This window comes from Callospermophilus lateralis, chromosome 3 (genome assembly GCF_048772815.1).
Source record: "Callospermophilus lateralis isolate mCalLat2 chromosome 3, mCalLat2.hap1, whole genome shotgun sequence".
NCBI lineage: Eukaryota > Metazoa > Chordata > Mammalia > Rodentia > Sciuridae > Callospermophilus > Callospermophilus lateralis.
In genome coordinates, this window is record NC_135307.1 from 194,199,736 (window position 1) to 194,215,323 (window position 15,588).

The window sequence follows — 15,588 nt, forward strand, 5'->3', positions numbered from 1 at the left end:
TCTGTGTTTATTACAAACTGTTTTAATTGCTTCTTATCCCAATAACTTTACAAATATAGAACCATATGCCAGTCTGGGGGTGCTCTGCAGCGAGTCACTACAAACTAGCCCATGCACAGCTTAATGCCGCTGAGATCCACCTAGGAAGAGACCCAGTGGTGGCCTCAGCTGTGTGGGGAAGAGGGTCTTAGAGGTGGGCTGCCAAACGTAGCCAGGGGTCCTGGCCTCAGGTCTGTGGAGGTGCTTCAGCAGTGCGATGCTCATTCTCTGTCCGTAGTGTCTCCATGTACTTTCGCATCTTCTCAACCATCCAGGAGGGTAGGACAAAGGACTTCAGCTCCTCTAACTTCAGATCCAGGCATCCTCTAGAATATTTATTGAGGAGGAAAGTTAAAGCAAGGGAAGATGTGGGCCTTGCCCCATCCCAGGGGCCACTTTTGAGGCAGAGGAGAGGGTGGGGGGCAGAAGACCTGCTGGCTTTACCTGTAGTCATCACTGGCAGCAAGGTCCCGGATGTCCTCCTCGATGAGGAGGTAGGCCTGCCAGGAAGAAAGGAGAATGGCAAATGCCCGTTTCATTTTATGCCACCTCGATAACACTTTATTAAACATGTTGCGCCTGCTTCAGTAGGGAAGAGTAAGTATGGAAAGACTGTCAGGAGAATGGTTCCTTGAGAAAATCTTTCACTCACATACACTCACATACAAATTTTAGTGGGGGAGAATAGGGACTGGTGACTATTTTTTAAATAAAAAGAATTTCTTTTTGAGATGGGGGGTTTGTTTTGTTTTTGTTTTTGTTTTTATGGTGCAGAGGATTGAACCTAGGGCATCATACATAGTAGGCAAGTGCTGCATTCCTAGCCCCAAGATAGGGCTACGCTAAGTTGCCTAGTTGCCTAGGCTGGCCCTAAACTCCCGGATTCAAATGATCCTCCTGCCTTAGCTTCCTAGGTAATACAGGCACACACCACCTCCCGGGGCTTCTGGTGACTTAATTTATTTAGGGCCTTTCCTGTTTTAAGAAAGGTATCAAGTAGAACTATAACAAAATGGTAAGAGTGGCAAAATATACTTGGAAATAGAAGGAGGAAGCTATTTACTAACTGGCAATTAAGATAACTTGGTTTTGAGCTTTGTGGCAAAATGATAAATAGCACTGTGGTCTAGTAATGGGGCTGCACTGTACTGTCCTGGGCCCTGTAGAATGGCATTGCCCGCTGTGGTCTGCAGGGGGCCAGGGTCCTCTTGTGAGCTCACCTTACAGGGGATGCTATTCACCATAGAAGAAACTCTTCTGTGGGACACTCTGGTTCCAGTCTTAGGGTCAGGACTAATTGTAAGTCCCTTAAGTACTTTGCTTTCATCTTGTGGGTTCTGTGAACTATGTAACAGATCAGGTGTCCTTGAAAGGGGCCTAGAGATGAATCCACAACTACTCAAAGGTCTCCCAGGTCAGCAACGGGGAAAAAACCCAACTTTTTTCTAAACTACTGTTGGTGAGTGACTTAACTTTAGGTTCTGTTCCCGCTATCCATCAATTTATTATTTATATATAAGTAGTAAGTTCCCTTAAATATTTTGTGAAATGAAGTGTGGGCACAGTATACAATAAAATAAAAGTGGCTTTCATTGTCAGAAAGGAGATGGCACACCAGTTTACAAGGCCTTTAGATTCTATCACGAGCGGTCCCAGTAGAGGGACTGAGTTATCAGGTGACACTGCATGTGATGGGCAAAGCCCTACAAATTATTTTAGGATATATACCACAACAGCTTTCCTAAGGTTACTGCTCGATTTAACTGAGAACTCTTAGAGTGGAAGCGAGCCTGGAAGGGGCTGCCGGGCATGGCACACATTTCATTGCATGTGCAAACTCCTACTGACGAGTGCTGCCAGGAATATTGTATTGAGAAGATTCTAGAGCTGTTTAGAAGAAGACTGTGGTGATCAATGAGTTAAATCCACCCGTGGGCAGGCAAGGGAAAAGTACTATGAAGTATTAAACTGCCCATTCCTATGCACAACTAATACGATCCAAAAAAAGTGGTCTTGGAAATGGATGGGAGGGAAAGTGAAGAGCTAAAGAACATTACCGATAGGGAAGGGAACACAGGGATTACGGTCTGCTCTTGAGCACGAAGTAGTGGGCCTTGTATGTCCCTTGCCACATCCTTAAGGTTTAGGAAATCTTTCAGACTTTGAAGGTAAGCTGTCACCAATAGCCAGAATCCTGGTCCTTGTGCAGGGTGGGCCTTGAGCAGTATGTGAGTGAACAAGACTTACCATCTTCCCGCCTGTTGCCCGCATGTGATGCTGCTCAGCCAGCCAGTGCTTGTCCTGGGGGTCAGCTGCATACTGTGAGGGATGAAGTCACAGGAGGAGACATTATTAGCCTCGTGTGAAGGGCTTTCCTCCTGGCCCCTGAGCAGTTCTTACCATAAGACCTTGTCTAGCATGTACATAAAGAGGCCTCACTAATCTCCAGAGTAAGCCCAGGCAGCCAGGGATTGTGAACTAATCCCAGAGATTTAATAATATACTCTGAATCCTCACACGCTTCCTTTCTCAAAACATAGAATCAATTTTTGGGTGAAAAAAAATAAACCAGAGACAACTATGTACAGTATCATCTGAATAAGTAAAATATCAGTAGAGGACAAGGACACAGGCATGCACACTATGCCTGCACACACACTCTAGGCACATGCTTGCAGAGAAGGATATGTACCACTGTGGTTGCTGGTGACCTCAGGGAGGGAAGACAGAGTCAGGAGTGAGGGGCACTTGTGTCTTATTCCCTATTACTTCCTGTGTATCGCTTGAATCTTTTAATGAGAAGAATGAATTTATATCTCTGTGATTACAAAGTTTAAACGAGGAAATGAAGGATTCAAATAATGTCTTTTGAAGGATGGAAAAATGGGCCAAAATGTACTAAGCAGTTTATAGAACAAATACAAATAGATTGTAAATGACTAAAAAGATGCTTATGATCACTAACAGAGAACTGTGAAGGAAAACAATAAAAAGTTTCCCTTCATTTATTAGAATGAAAAAATTAAAAAAAAAGAGGTAACATCCACTGTAAACAGAAAGGGGGTTGGGGGCTTATTACAGAAAATAGGCCTTAGAATTGGGGAACTATGCTAATAAAAATGATTAACACTTGCTGAGTCCCTTTCTATGTGACAGGATTATGCTGGGTGCTTTACTACATTCTCTCTTAATTAACCCCAAGAGGTTGTTCTATCATCATTCTCATTTTACATTTTGTATATGACAAAACAGACTCAGAAATGTGGAGCCATTTGCTTAAGGTCACATGGCTGAGCCTGGTAAGGGATAGAACCCGGATTGAAATCATACTCTTAACCACGTTAATGGGAATTCACAACAAGTCCCAGAGAATATCCATCTAGGGGAGGACACAAGTAGGGTTCTTGGGGGAGGCAGATGTTAAATAACAGGAAGATAAAGTGGAGGAGAAAGGTCTTGTGGGTAAAGGGAACAGCAGAAGTAAAGACACTAAGGAAAATAAAGAAGTAGCAAGTAGGCTACTTCTGTGTGTTGGAAGCCCTGGGTCAGAATGCTGCGAAACAGCCAGCAGTTCTGCCCCTCAAAGCACTCAGAGCTGCACAGGGTGTGGCAGGCAGATCCTATGATTCTGGGACCCCAAAGGGGCTACACAGTTCTGGCAAGGAGCAGCAAGCCTTATGTATAGGTGCAAAAACTGTCTGGAACAAATATGCAGTACTATTTTTTTTTTTTGAATTGAGGAATGAACTCAGGAGTACCTAAGCACTGAGCCACATCCCCAGCCCTTTGTTGTATTTTATTTAGAGACAAGGTCTTGCTGAGTTGCTTAGGGCCTCAATAAGTTTTTAAGGCTGACTTTGAACTTGTGATCTTCCTGCCTCAGCCTCCTGAACCACTGGGATTACAGGTGTGTGCCACTGTGCCCGGCTGCAGTACTATATTTTAATCTATGTGGATGTTTTGTAATTGATGAAATACAAATCCACCTAAGAGTGAATTAACTTAAGATCTCCCCTATTATTTTTTCAAACAGTGGGAACCACAGCAAGCTGCTCTCCAGGGAAGAGTCATCTCTTTTGAAGAGGGGAGCCTGCTTCGCTCCTGCTGCTTTATTTCATAGACAACTGGATACAGGGGCTGAGCGCTCGGCTCTGGTGAAGGCAGTCCTGGATTTGATTCCGACTCACTACTTACCAGCTGAGTACCTCTGGCCAAGTCACTCAGCCTTCCCTGACATCTACTTTTTTCACCTTTGGATAAATATAAGAATACTTTTTTCTCTTCCTTGAGGCAGATCTCCCTGTGTTGTCCAGGCTGGCCTCAAAACTCCCGGGCTCAAGCAGTTCCCCCTCCTTAGCCTCCCACATCTAGGATTATAGGTTCACATCACCACACCTGGCTAATGCCATCATATATATATATATATATATATATATATATATATATTTGTACTGGAGACTGAACCCAGGGTGTTGCACCACTGAGCTACATCACTAGTCCTTTGAGGCTGGCGTCTGATTGTCCTCTTCCTGCCCCAGCCTCCTGTGTTGCTGGGATTACAGGCATGTATAACCACACCTGGCTACAATACCTATCTTAAAGGAGCGTTCCATGACATCATTTAAGTGTGGCTTTTAAAACTGTGTTTGGCACACAATCATCATGCAAGGAAAGCAGCAGTGATCACTGAGGCAAAGTAGTCTGAGTAAATCACAAGAGGTAAAAAAGCGAATGAGGAAGAAGCAACCAGAACCCAGATGTCCGGACTCCCAGATCAGTGTGTGTTCCAAGCTTGTCTGTGCTATGTACAAGTCCCAATGCCATCTGCTCCCAATGCAATGGCCTGCCGACCTCCCAGCACTCACCTACCTTAAAGAGATGTGGGTGCTTGATGTAGATTCTCCCTCTGGTGCCCCCCATCCCTAGGGCCCTGAAAGTAAAAGATGAGTGGTAAGGATTCCATCAGGGAGAGCCTCTAGTAGTTGAGGCCCAAGTTGCCCCTCCATTAGCACCAAAGCTCTTAGACTCACTTGTTGGCTCGAGAGCCCAACACAAAGGTGGTAGTTTCATTCAGCCGAGCTGGGTCCCACTGTATAAAAGAGAGGCCAGTGAGGGTGGGGTTAATGTGGTGAGCAGGACAGAAACACTCCTGCCCCTACCACTTCTCACTATTGTCCTTATCCCTCGTTCAATAGTTTACTAGGAAATGAAGTACTTTTAATATACTAGGCCCTGTGTTAGATGGTGGAAATAAAGAGATCAATAAGAAACAGACATAGATACAAATAATCAGGCCACTGTGTGATGGGGCAATGACAAGGCTGAATGCTGGCTGTGAGTGGTGCCAAAGCAGATGGTCAGTCAGGAAGTCTTCCTCGAAGAGCTGGTCCTCAAGTTAATTCTTAAAGGTGAGCATGAGCTGGACAGGGTAGAGGGGAGGAGACGGGCATTCCAGACAGAGGGCAGCACGTGTAAAGGCAGGTGGGAGCTCTTGGCATGCTGGAGAAGCCACGAGCAATTCTGTGTTGCTAAAGGAGAAAGCCAGCCAGGGAGCAGAACTGCTGAGGCGGGAGAGAGTGACACGGAGGAGCTGTCGGTCACAAGAAGCCACCTTTAAAGGTTTGTCCTTTTCTTTATTCAGGTACTGGGGACTTGTTGAAGGCCTCTGAACATATAAGAGTCAGCCATGCTTCAAAAATAGCTCACCTTCCAGCAGTGTGGATGACGGGTTTAGGGGCATGGTGACAGGCAGGGAGAGCAGTTTAGAGGCTGCTGTGATCAAGCAGAACTGAAGCAAGACTAGGGCTGAGGTAGGCAGCAATCAGGAGGAAGAAGTAATAGGGACTGAACGTACTCAGAAGGTAGAGTCATTCAGCACTTGAGTGGATGTAGGGAGGTGGTGGAAAGGGACAGGGATGATGACTGAGGGCAGCAATGTAAGGGAGGGTCAGTGAGGAAAGATTCCAAGTTCAATTTTGAATATGATGCTTTTTTTTTTAAAATATTTATGTTTTCGTTGTAGTTGGACACAACAACCTTTATTTATTTTTTTAATTTATTTCTATGTGGTGCTGAGGATTGAACCCAGGGCCTCACACGTGCTAGGTGAACGCTCTACTGCTGAGCCACAACCCAGCCCTGGATATGCTGCTTTTGAAATGCCTATGGAACTTGCAGGCAGAAAGGTCTAGCAGACAGGAGGATATACAGGTTTTAAAGAAGAAAGGTTTGTGATACCCCAAGAGACTGGGGAGTTTAGCAGATGGTGGTCCCTGAAACCACAGAGTGGATGGTTTAGATCATTCGCCGAAAAGCTTTAGGTGAAGTGGGCCAAGGGGAGTATTCTGGGGACAACCAAGGGCCACTGCCAAGGAAGAACTCACCAAGACAGAGGGAGATTTGGAGAGAACAGAAAGATCTGGGAGAGCTCACGGCCACCAGCTTTAAGGGAGTAAGCAGAGTTTAGAAGGCAGGCGTGACAACCAGCGGGAAAGCAGAGAGGACCAGGGGGAAGAGGTGGCCAGTGTCTTCCAGACAGCTCCGATGAAGACTGCGGTACTTTTATCTATTTTACTGGGCTTCCAGCAATTACTTTATTGAAATAAAGGATTCAATCCTGAAAAAAGCTTGTAAACAACTGTTTGGGAAGCAGCAGAGACTAGTGGTTCAACAACTTTGGGCCTGAGACTTGGCTCTTTCTCACTAGCTGTATGATTTGGGCAAAACTCAAGTGTATTAAGAGCATAAGATAACTGAGAAGATAATTTTTACCTGCAGGGAAGTTGGCAGGAAAGGAAGCTCCTCACTACAAAATGATAATAGAACCTATCTCATAAATTTGATATAAAGATTAAATAGATAAGTCAAAGATTTAGGCAGTGCCTGTCAATATTAGGTAATGAGCAAAGTATCAGACCACTCGTGAACTTGTGGAATAAGGGACTCCTGCTTCTCTTTGTTATAGAATTTTGTTCTTTTTTGGCAGCCCTGGGGATGGAGCTCGAGGCCTGTGCGTGCTAGGGAAGTGCTCTACCACTAAGCTATAGCCCCAGCCTGGCCCTTTCTTTATTTTGTGCCTCATTCCAATTTTCACATGGGATCTTCTCAGGAGGACCAGGTTGCTTGAGGTAGAGAAGGGAACATGGCTGTGGAACGTGTGAACACATTCTATACTACCCATGCCCCTTTCCCTCACTGGGTCCCCAGAGCCTTGGCCGAGTCTCTCTGGGATACTGGTCACTGCCATGCTCACATAACACGCTTACAAAATTATACCTTGGGGCCTTCCCGGCGAATCGGTTCAGAAGATTTTGGCTTCCATCTGCTTGAAAGGAAAAGAAGAAAGGTGAATTCTCCAAAGTGGGCCAAGACTGGAAGGAAGGCTGCTAATGGTGGTAGGGCCTCATACAGTCTCCCTTCAGCCTTGGCTCTGATATGACTGGGCAGGAGGGCAAGTCCAGGAACTTGCAGCTTTCTCATCTGTCTGCAGGAGATAAGAGCAGCAGCTGCCCTGTTTTTGTTTTTGCCATCTGGGGAGTGAGTGAACCCAGGGCCTCACACGTGCTAGGCAAGTGCTCTATCCATGAATCACACCCCCAGCCCTTGCACCACCCATTTTGTGTTCACTAGGAACCAAACTGACCCAGGAGGAGACAAATCTAAGGGATGGCAATTAATGCTATTCTCTCTCCTATGTCAGTGGTTTCAAACTATCCTTATTCCCCTTTACCAGAGGAATGACTTTATCTGCTTCATATACTGAGTTTCCATGAAGTTGTGTTTGAAAAAAAGATTCTGCTGCTTCAAAATTCTTTAAACCTCAGGGGTGGGGAAGGGATGAACAGGTAGAGCACAGAGGACTTTTAGTTGGTGAAAATTCTCTGTGTGATACTATAACAGTGGATACCTGTCACTTGTACAAATTCACAGATGAACAACACCACGAGTGAGTGTTAATGTACATTGTGGACTCTGGTGTAACGTCAAAGTAGATTCCTCAATTGTAACCAATGTACCATGTGGGTGCCAGAGGTTGATAACGGTGAGGCCGTGCAAATGGGGAAGCAGGGAGTATATGGAATACTTCTTTATCTTCCACTGTTTGTAATGAACCTAAAAGTGCTCTTAAAAAAAAAAAAAAAATGGGGATGTAGCTCAGTGGCAAAGTGTTTGTCCAGCATGTGATAATGTGAAACAAACAAACAAAACTTTGCAAAGGTTCATCCCATAGACAGTGTGGTATAGTTTTCCCTTACTAACAGTATGACCTTGGGCAAGTAATTCTCTGAGTCTTTCTCTTTTTTTCCTCTTGTTTTCTTCTCTTTTTCTTTGTCTGCTAAATGAATTATACCTTCTTTAAGGGGGTAGCTGTAAGGATTAAAAAGGGAAGTCCAAAAGGTATCTTAGGCCAACCACAAGCATTTGATATACACCACAATGAAAACGACTGTTTCAAGCTGGGCTGAACTGTTCTGAGGCAAAACCAGGATAAAATCCTCACTGCGCACCTCTTCACTCCTAGACCAGGGAAACACTCCTCTATGGGATTAAGCAGGTAGGTCTGATTTCACAGGCACAGAACTGTGGCCTCCTTCCCTCCGAGACCACAACTGTCCCTCTGCTCCCTTCAGCTCTCACCACACTGGCGGCCTCTACTCACACCATGCCGGCTGCTGCCCGGTCATTTGACAGAATGTGTCCAGGAGGCCGTCCTTTCCTCTGCCACAAAGAACAGCTGTCAGAGCCCTGACCCTGGGGAACACTCCCCACCAACCTCCCATCCCACCCTAACGGCATGTCCAGGGTCCCCTGGTGAAGGCAGTTTTCCAGAGAGTGCAAATGATGCTTGGGAGTGAAACAGTGTGACTGTTTCTTGGGTTCGGCCTCCGGTCCCTAGAATAGCCTAGAGTACACGAGGAAGCCCAGCACCCTCTCCCAGCTAGAAAATGGCTTACCTTTTTGGGAACGGGGCTTCCTCGATGGGTACATTCTTCCTCTGCCTGCCGGCCACGCTGGAAGAAAAGGGAAGGGAATCAGTGGAAGGCCGTGCCTGGGAGCTGTGGGTCTTCTGGGGTGTAGAAGACAGATTCCCTGGCTTGTAGTCCTCTGGCTGATGCTGACCTAGGCCCCTGCAGCCCATTCAGGTACTCTTTGACCTGGACCCTACCAGTGGGTGGTGCAAAAAACTTCTGAGCCTACATACTTCCTATGCCTCCCAGCCCGATTTATTTTCCCCTCCAAGACCCCCCAACACAGTGCCTCTAACCTTTATTCCTGGAAGCTCATGGGTCAATCTAGGTATTACTTTTTCTCCATCTGAAAATAGTAGCTTAGCCTGAAAGGAAAAGATCAAGTGTTAACAATCACTATTTTGGTTGGTAAACATTTTTTTTTTAAGTTGTTGATGAACCTTTATTTTATTTATTTATATGTGGTGCTGAGATTCAAACCCAGGGCCTCACACATGCCAGGCAAGTGCACCACCACTGAGCCACAACCCCAGCCCCCCTGCCTCTATTTTTAAAAAATATTTATTTTTTTTAGCTTTTAGGTGGACATAATATCTTTATTTTTATGTGGTACTGAGTATCGAACCCAGTGCCTCATGCATGCCAGGTGAGCGCACTACTACTTGAGCCATATCTCCAGTCCAAATGTCTGTATTTTTTAAGACAGAACTCCAAACTGGTCTAAAGCTTTCCATAAGCTGGGTGTGGTGACATACGCCTGTAATTCCAGCAACTTGGGAGGCAGAAGCAGGAGGATCTTGAGTGAAGCCAGCCTCAGCAGTTTAGCAAGGTGCTAAGCAACTCAGTGAGACCCTGTCTCTAATAAAATACAAAATAGGGCTGGGGATGTGGCTCAGGCGTTGAATGCCCCTGGGTTCAATCGCTGGTACCCAAATGAAAAAACAAACAAAAAACCCTAAAACCTTTCATAGTCAGTATGGGAAGGCATGGTTACATATATTTATTTAAAAGAATAGATAAAATAGAAAGACATAAATACATGTATTTATTTACAAAAAATAAATTCGAGGCTTGGGTAGCACCTGTTCTGCCTGCAGGGCATGCTGAAGGAAAGGGGAAGGGGAGGTCAGTGGGAAGCCTTTTCTTTTTCTTGGCAGAAGTGGGAATTGATCCCAGAGGTGCTCTACCGCTGAGCTATATCCTCAGCCTTTTAAAAATTTTGAGACAGGGGCTTGCTAAGTTTCCCAGGCTGATCTTGAACTGTTGATCCTCCTGCTTCAGCCTCCCATGTAGCTGGGATAACAGGTGTACACCACCACACCCAGCCCTATATTATTTTATTTTAAAAATAATCTGAGTAATGATCACTGTTGAACAGTTAGAAAATGTAATGAAGCAAAATTTAAAAATCAAATCTGATTTGTAAATTTACTTTTCAATGTAAATTCTAATTCACTTTTCCCATTTAAATATATTCATGCTTTTTTACCTGAATACATTACTATCCTACATATTCCTCAATAACTGCTGTTTTTCATTTAATAAATCTTGAATTCTTAGGACATAACTGCTAGGGACACAGTAGTGAGTAAGATACTGTAGAGTCCCTTGCTTTGTATATCAACAAGATGATTTGGGGTCATGGTAAATACAGCAAAGAAGAAAAACTCCAGGTAGAAGTGGCCGTCATCAGAGAAGAATTCTATTTTAAGGGGGTGCTCAGGGAAGGTCCTATGGAGAAGGCAACCCCTGAGCTGAGATGGAGCAAGCTGTAGAACAAAGCTGAGCAGAGCTGGGCACGGTGAGGCGTGGCTGCAGTCGGGTTGGCCAGGTGGCAGATGCAGGAGGATGGCTAAATCTAAGAGTTTGAGACCAGCCTAGGTAAGCAGTGATACCTCCAGGTCAGAAAAGTTAAAACAAAGAAAATAAAAGCAGAGCTGAACAGAGGTGTGTTTTGGCAGCAGAAAGAAGTGCAGAACCCCCAAGGAGGGGGGACTCGGCTCAAGCAAGGAAGAAAAGATTGGCCTGGTAAGTAATGGGCAAAGGGAGGTGAGGAGCGAGGAACCCCGGGAAGGGAGGCCAGGTGGAGGGTGGCAGGGGCCTTGCAGGCCAGGTGCAGAACTGGGTTTCAACAGCTCTGGAGCAGCACTGATGGGGCTTCTGGATACGCTCTTCTCCTGGCCTCTGAGACCATGCTCCTGTGTTCTCCTCCTCTGACCACTCTTTCTTAACCTCATCTGCTGGCTTATCTTCCTCAGTCTGCCTCTTTCCATTTCATCCTCTTTCATTAGATATTCTATCTGCTCTCATTGATGCTCACAGCTGCAGTTAACATCTACAAACTGAGGACTCTGTGATTTTTAAACATCTTCAGGTGTGGCAGAAAGGATATCCTTTGAGGTCTAGACTTAGAAACCAAATGGCCTGCCCCATGCACGTGCTTGGACGTCCCAGTTTTGTTAAATCCAAAACTGGACACATGATTGTCTCCGCCAAATTTTGTTCATTTTCAAGTAAGAGTACACCAATCTCAAGCCAGCCAAAACAAGGATGCACTTGAGCTGGAGAGCCTGATAAGGACCTGACACTCCATCACTTGTCACCATTTCCTGAGCTTCTGAGTGATCCTCACTGCTCTCAAACTCTACGCCTCATCTGGACCTTGGTGAGAGCCGCAACTTCTCCCTACGACCCTCTCCTCAACTGGTCATCCACTCCATGCCAGGAGAAGCCTGCCTTGGCTCTGGACCTGGTCACTGTGGTCTGATTGAGTGTGCATCTGCTGGACTTAAAGCCTAAGGCTTAAGACTTTTGAACTTAGCACACAGAGAGAATGTCTGTCATTAGCCTGTCTGATTAAGTGTGTTTCGCAGTGCTTAGAATTAATCTAGAATTGTTTACTGGGAACTGTTTATGTCTAGTGCAGTGCCTAGCATTAAGGACTGATTAAGAACCTATAGAGTGAAATTGTATTGAGTAATTTGAGTGAATAAAGCATTGAAATGGGGGGGAAAAAAGAGTTCACCAGTCTCAATGTGTAATTAATTATGCATACATTTGTGTGATAATGATTCTTAGCTCTTTGCTTAACTAGGCTATAAGTTCTATGAGGGCAGGAAGCCTGTTTGTTCACTTGCCTGTTAATTCATTCAGTTGCTGGAACATTTAGCAAACACCTAGTGTCATATTCCATGGCTGGGAGTACAATGATGAAAAAGACTGTGCCTGAACTCTTGTAAAGCTAGGCATTTTAGCAGAGTAGGGGAAGGACTGAGAGGAAGATGGAAAATAATAAGTGAACATAATAATTTCAGGTTCAAATAAATGTCAGAAATAAACCTGTGCAATGACAGAGAGTGACTGAAGGTGAGAGAGGGGCTGCAATAGAGTGGTCAGAGATGGGCTGGCTGACGAGTAACAGTTAAGCTGAGATCTGAAGAAAAGCAGAGTCAGGGCAGAGCGTGCTGGGCAGGAGGATAGCAAGTGACAGTGCTGGGGGAGCGGGACAGAGTCAGGATGGCTGGAGCAGGCCGTGGAGGGCGACAGGGCGAGATGTAGTCAACACGCAGCAGGAGCTGGTCCAGGAGGGCTCCGTGGATCAGGGAAGGCACTAGAGTTTTATTTTATCTGTAACGGGAAGTCACTAGTGGGTTTTAAAGAGGGAGTAAATGATCTGATTCATCTTTACAGAGATTAGTCTGCTGCTGCTAGAAGGGACTGGAAGCAGGTAAGAGTGGATGTAGCGCAGGCCTGAGATATAAATCTGTGAATCACCATCCATCCAAAAGACCTCAAAGCCAGAGGATTAGATGGATTCAGCTTAGGAAGCAAATGGACAGAAAGGGTCTGAGGACGGGAACTCAGGAAGCAGCAGCGCTACGAGTCAGAGAGGCAGGAAGTACTAGCCGGAAGCTGGACAAAAGGAAATGAACCAAGAGCGGAGAATGTTCCAAGAGACATGAAATAAGCCCACGCGACAAATGCCACGAGTCAGCTGAGCACAGTCAGGACCCACAGGGGTGACAGCACAGGGTATGCTAAAAGGCTCCCTGGTGAAGTGGTGAGAACTCAAGCCAAACACAGCGAGCAGAGAACAACAGTGGGCGAGAAAGGGAGCCAGTGATTGCTGGCAGCTCCCCCCCTTTTTTTTTTGGTGGGGGTGGGGGATTGAACCCAAGAGTGCTCTACCACTAAGCGATATCCTTTTATTTTTAGACAGAGTCTCACTAAGTTTCCCAGGCTAGCCTCAGCCTTAAACTTGTCATCTTCCTGCTTCAGCCTACTGAGTGGCTGGGATTACAGGTATGTGCCACCACACCCAGCTTGCTGACAGCCTTTCTTGAAGTGTGGCTTGAAATGGGAACAAAGAAACAGTGTAGCAGCTGAAGGGACTGCAGGTTCCAGGGTGCTCTGTTTATTCACCACTGTATCCCCAGTGCCCCAATGAATAAGCCATATTATAAAGACACATATAAGAAAAAGACCCGGAGAAAGCAGAAAATGTTATTAGTGGTTATTGCAGGGTAGTAAGATTTTTCAAATGTATTTTTAAAATTTATGAGAGTAGAGACTGAACCCAGTGCTTCCTGCATGCTAGGTAAGCACTCTACCACTGAGCTATATCCTTGACCCCTTTCTAAACTTTATTTTGAGACAGGGTCTTGCTAAGTTACCTAGGCTGGCCTTGTACTTGAGATCTTCTTGCCTCAATCTCCCAAGTAACTGGGATTATTGGTGTTTTGTTGAGAGTCACAGCCAGAGTCAGAATGGCCCCTGGCATTTTGCCAGAAGCAATGGTTGAGAGGTGAGCCATTAAGATGATGCTGGATTGAAACAGGTTGTGTATTCAATTGTATATAGACCCCTGCTGTCTGCCTAGGGGCGCCCAACCGCTACTTTGGAGTTCTCGCTCAGGGATTCCTGGGGAGTTCACATTGGTTGGTGAAGTTCCGGTGGAGGGTGTTCCTGTTGGTGTGTGGTGTGCCTGCATTTTCTGCTCGGTATTCCCAAGAAAGTATGTCACCTACTGTATTTTTGCCTCTTCCATCTCCTCAGGTTCTTCCTGGCCCACTGCTCATCCCTTCTAGGCACACCACACACCAACTGGAACACCCTCCACCAGAACTTCACTAACCAACGTGAACTCCCCAGGAATCCCATGAGAACTCCAAAGTAGCGGGCACCCGAGGCGGACAGCAGGAGTCTATATACAACTGAATACACAACCTGTTTCAATCCAGGATCATCTTAATGGCTCGCCTCTCAACCATTACTTCTGGCAAAATGCCAGGAGCATGCCAGGAGCCATTCGACTTGGCTGTGGCTCTCAACAGGTGTGTACCACTGTGTCTGGCTCTTCCTTGCAATTTATGTTTTCTGAGTTTAAGGCAACAAGTAACATCTACTAAGTTTTATTACTGAGCTAAATATTTTAGGAGTGTTGGCACACTGAGTCCTCAGACAATCCTATGAGGTAGAACCTCTATCCCTATTTTGCAGATGAGAAAATTGAGATTATTAATGTACGGTAACTTTCTTAAGGTTAAACAACTAGTCAAGGACTCCAACTGGGGCAGTTTAAATCAAGAGAAAGCTTATATTCTTAATCACCATGTCAAATTTTTCTTAATAAATGCATATAATCTGTATATATAAAATACCTACCCTGCAAAACAAAAACCATCAAACAAAAAACTCAGGGCAACATGGGGTAGATAAGATCAGTCATTTCTCCCTAAGAAATACCTGAAAGGGCATAGTGAAGGAGCTTAGCTGAGATGGTCCAGATGTAGTATTAGAAGTCAAAGCAAACACGCCAAGAATTCATCCTCTCAAAGCTAAAAAATTCCTAGTCTAATTACCATCATGTCCAGTCTAGAATCTGTTTTTTTTTTGTACTGGGGATTGAACCCAGGGGTGCTTTACTACTGAGCTATATCCCCAGCCCTTTTTATTTTGAGACAGGGCCTTGCTAAATTGCCCTGGCTGGCCTCCTCCAACTTGCAATCCTCCTGCCTTAGCCTCCCAAGTACCTGGGATTACAGGAGGGTAAAGAATCTCTAATGTAACAAAAAATTCCGCATATGGTTTAGACAAGTGGACCCCAAAGACCTTCCAAAATTCCTGATGGCCATCTGAAAGCTAAGCTCTGATGTAAGAAATACTTTCTGTAATTATGAATGTAACAATGTATTTAATATCCAGTTGTTCTGCATCACATGCACTTATGCTTTGTTTATGTATATTATCCCATTTAATCCCCACAGCAAACCACTGGCTGTAGGGAGTGGCTTTATTCTTAATTTTAGAGATGAGGAAATTGAAGCTCAGAAAGGTTAAAGACTTGCTTGAGGTTTCTTTTTGTCTCGTTTCCTGTTGGGTGAGCATGAGACTCTTTGGGCTTTTTACCTCCCTGTGCTCAGATTCTATGGTGACCACACAGCTTTCTATTCCATATTCTGGCTTCTTATCAGTACTGGTAAGGGCCAGCTCTGGAGGGTGAACATGGGGATTCAGGAGACTGGAAAGGTATAACCATTTATTGAATTCAAGTTATGCCCAATTTAAGTTCATCTTTTAC

At 45.1% G+C, this 15,588-nt stretch overlaps 1 protein-coding gene across 2 annotated transcripts in view; it reads right to left on the reverse strand.

Moving 5' to 3' along the window:
• Positions 1-15,588, reverse strand: part of Dnttip1 (deoxynucleotidyltransferase terminal interacting protein 1) — a 24,435-nt gene continuing 8,847 nt past the window's right edge. Inside the window, exons 5-13 of one of the 2 annotated variants that reach the window (XM_076852043.2) lie at positions 9,305-9,373; positions 8,994-9,050; positions 8,699-8,757; positions 7,315-7,360; positions 5,070-5,128; positions 4,909-4,969; positions 2,287-2,358; positions 484-539; positions 1-365 (exon numbers count right to left, since the gene is read on the reverse strand). In XM_076852043.2, the coding sequence (XP_076708158.1) occupies positions 227-365; positions 484-539; positions 2,287-2,358; positions 4,909-4,969; positions 5,070-5,128; positions 7,315-7,360; positions 8,699-8,757; positions 8,994-9,050; positions 9,305-9,373 (618 nt within the window). In that variant the 3' untranslated portion in view covers positions 1-226. Of the gene's footprint in view, positions 366-483; positions 540-2,286; positions 2,359-4,908; positions 4,970-5,069; positions 5,129-7,314; positions 7,364-8,698; positions 8,758-8,993; positions 9,051-9,304; positions 9,374-15,588 lie in introns of both variants that reach the window. The other variant, XM_076852042.2, reaches the window with a different exon arrangement.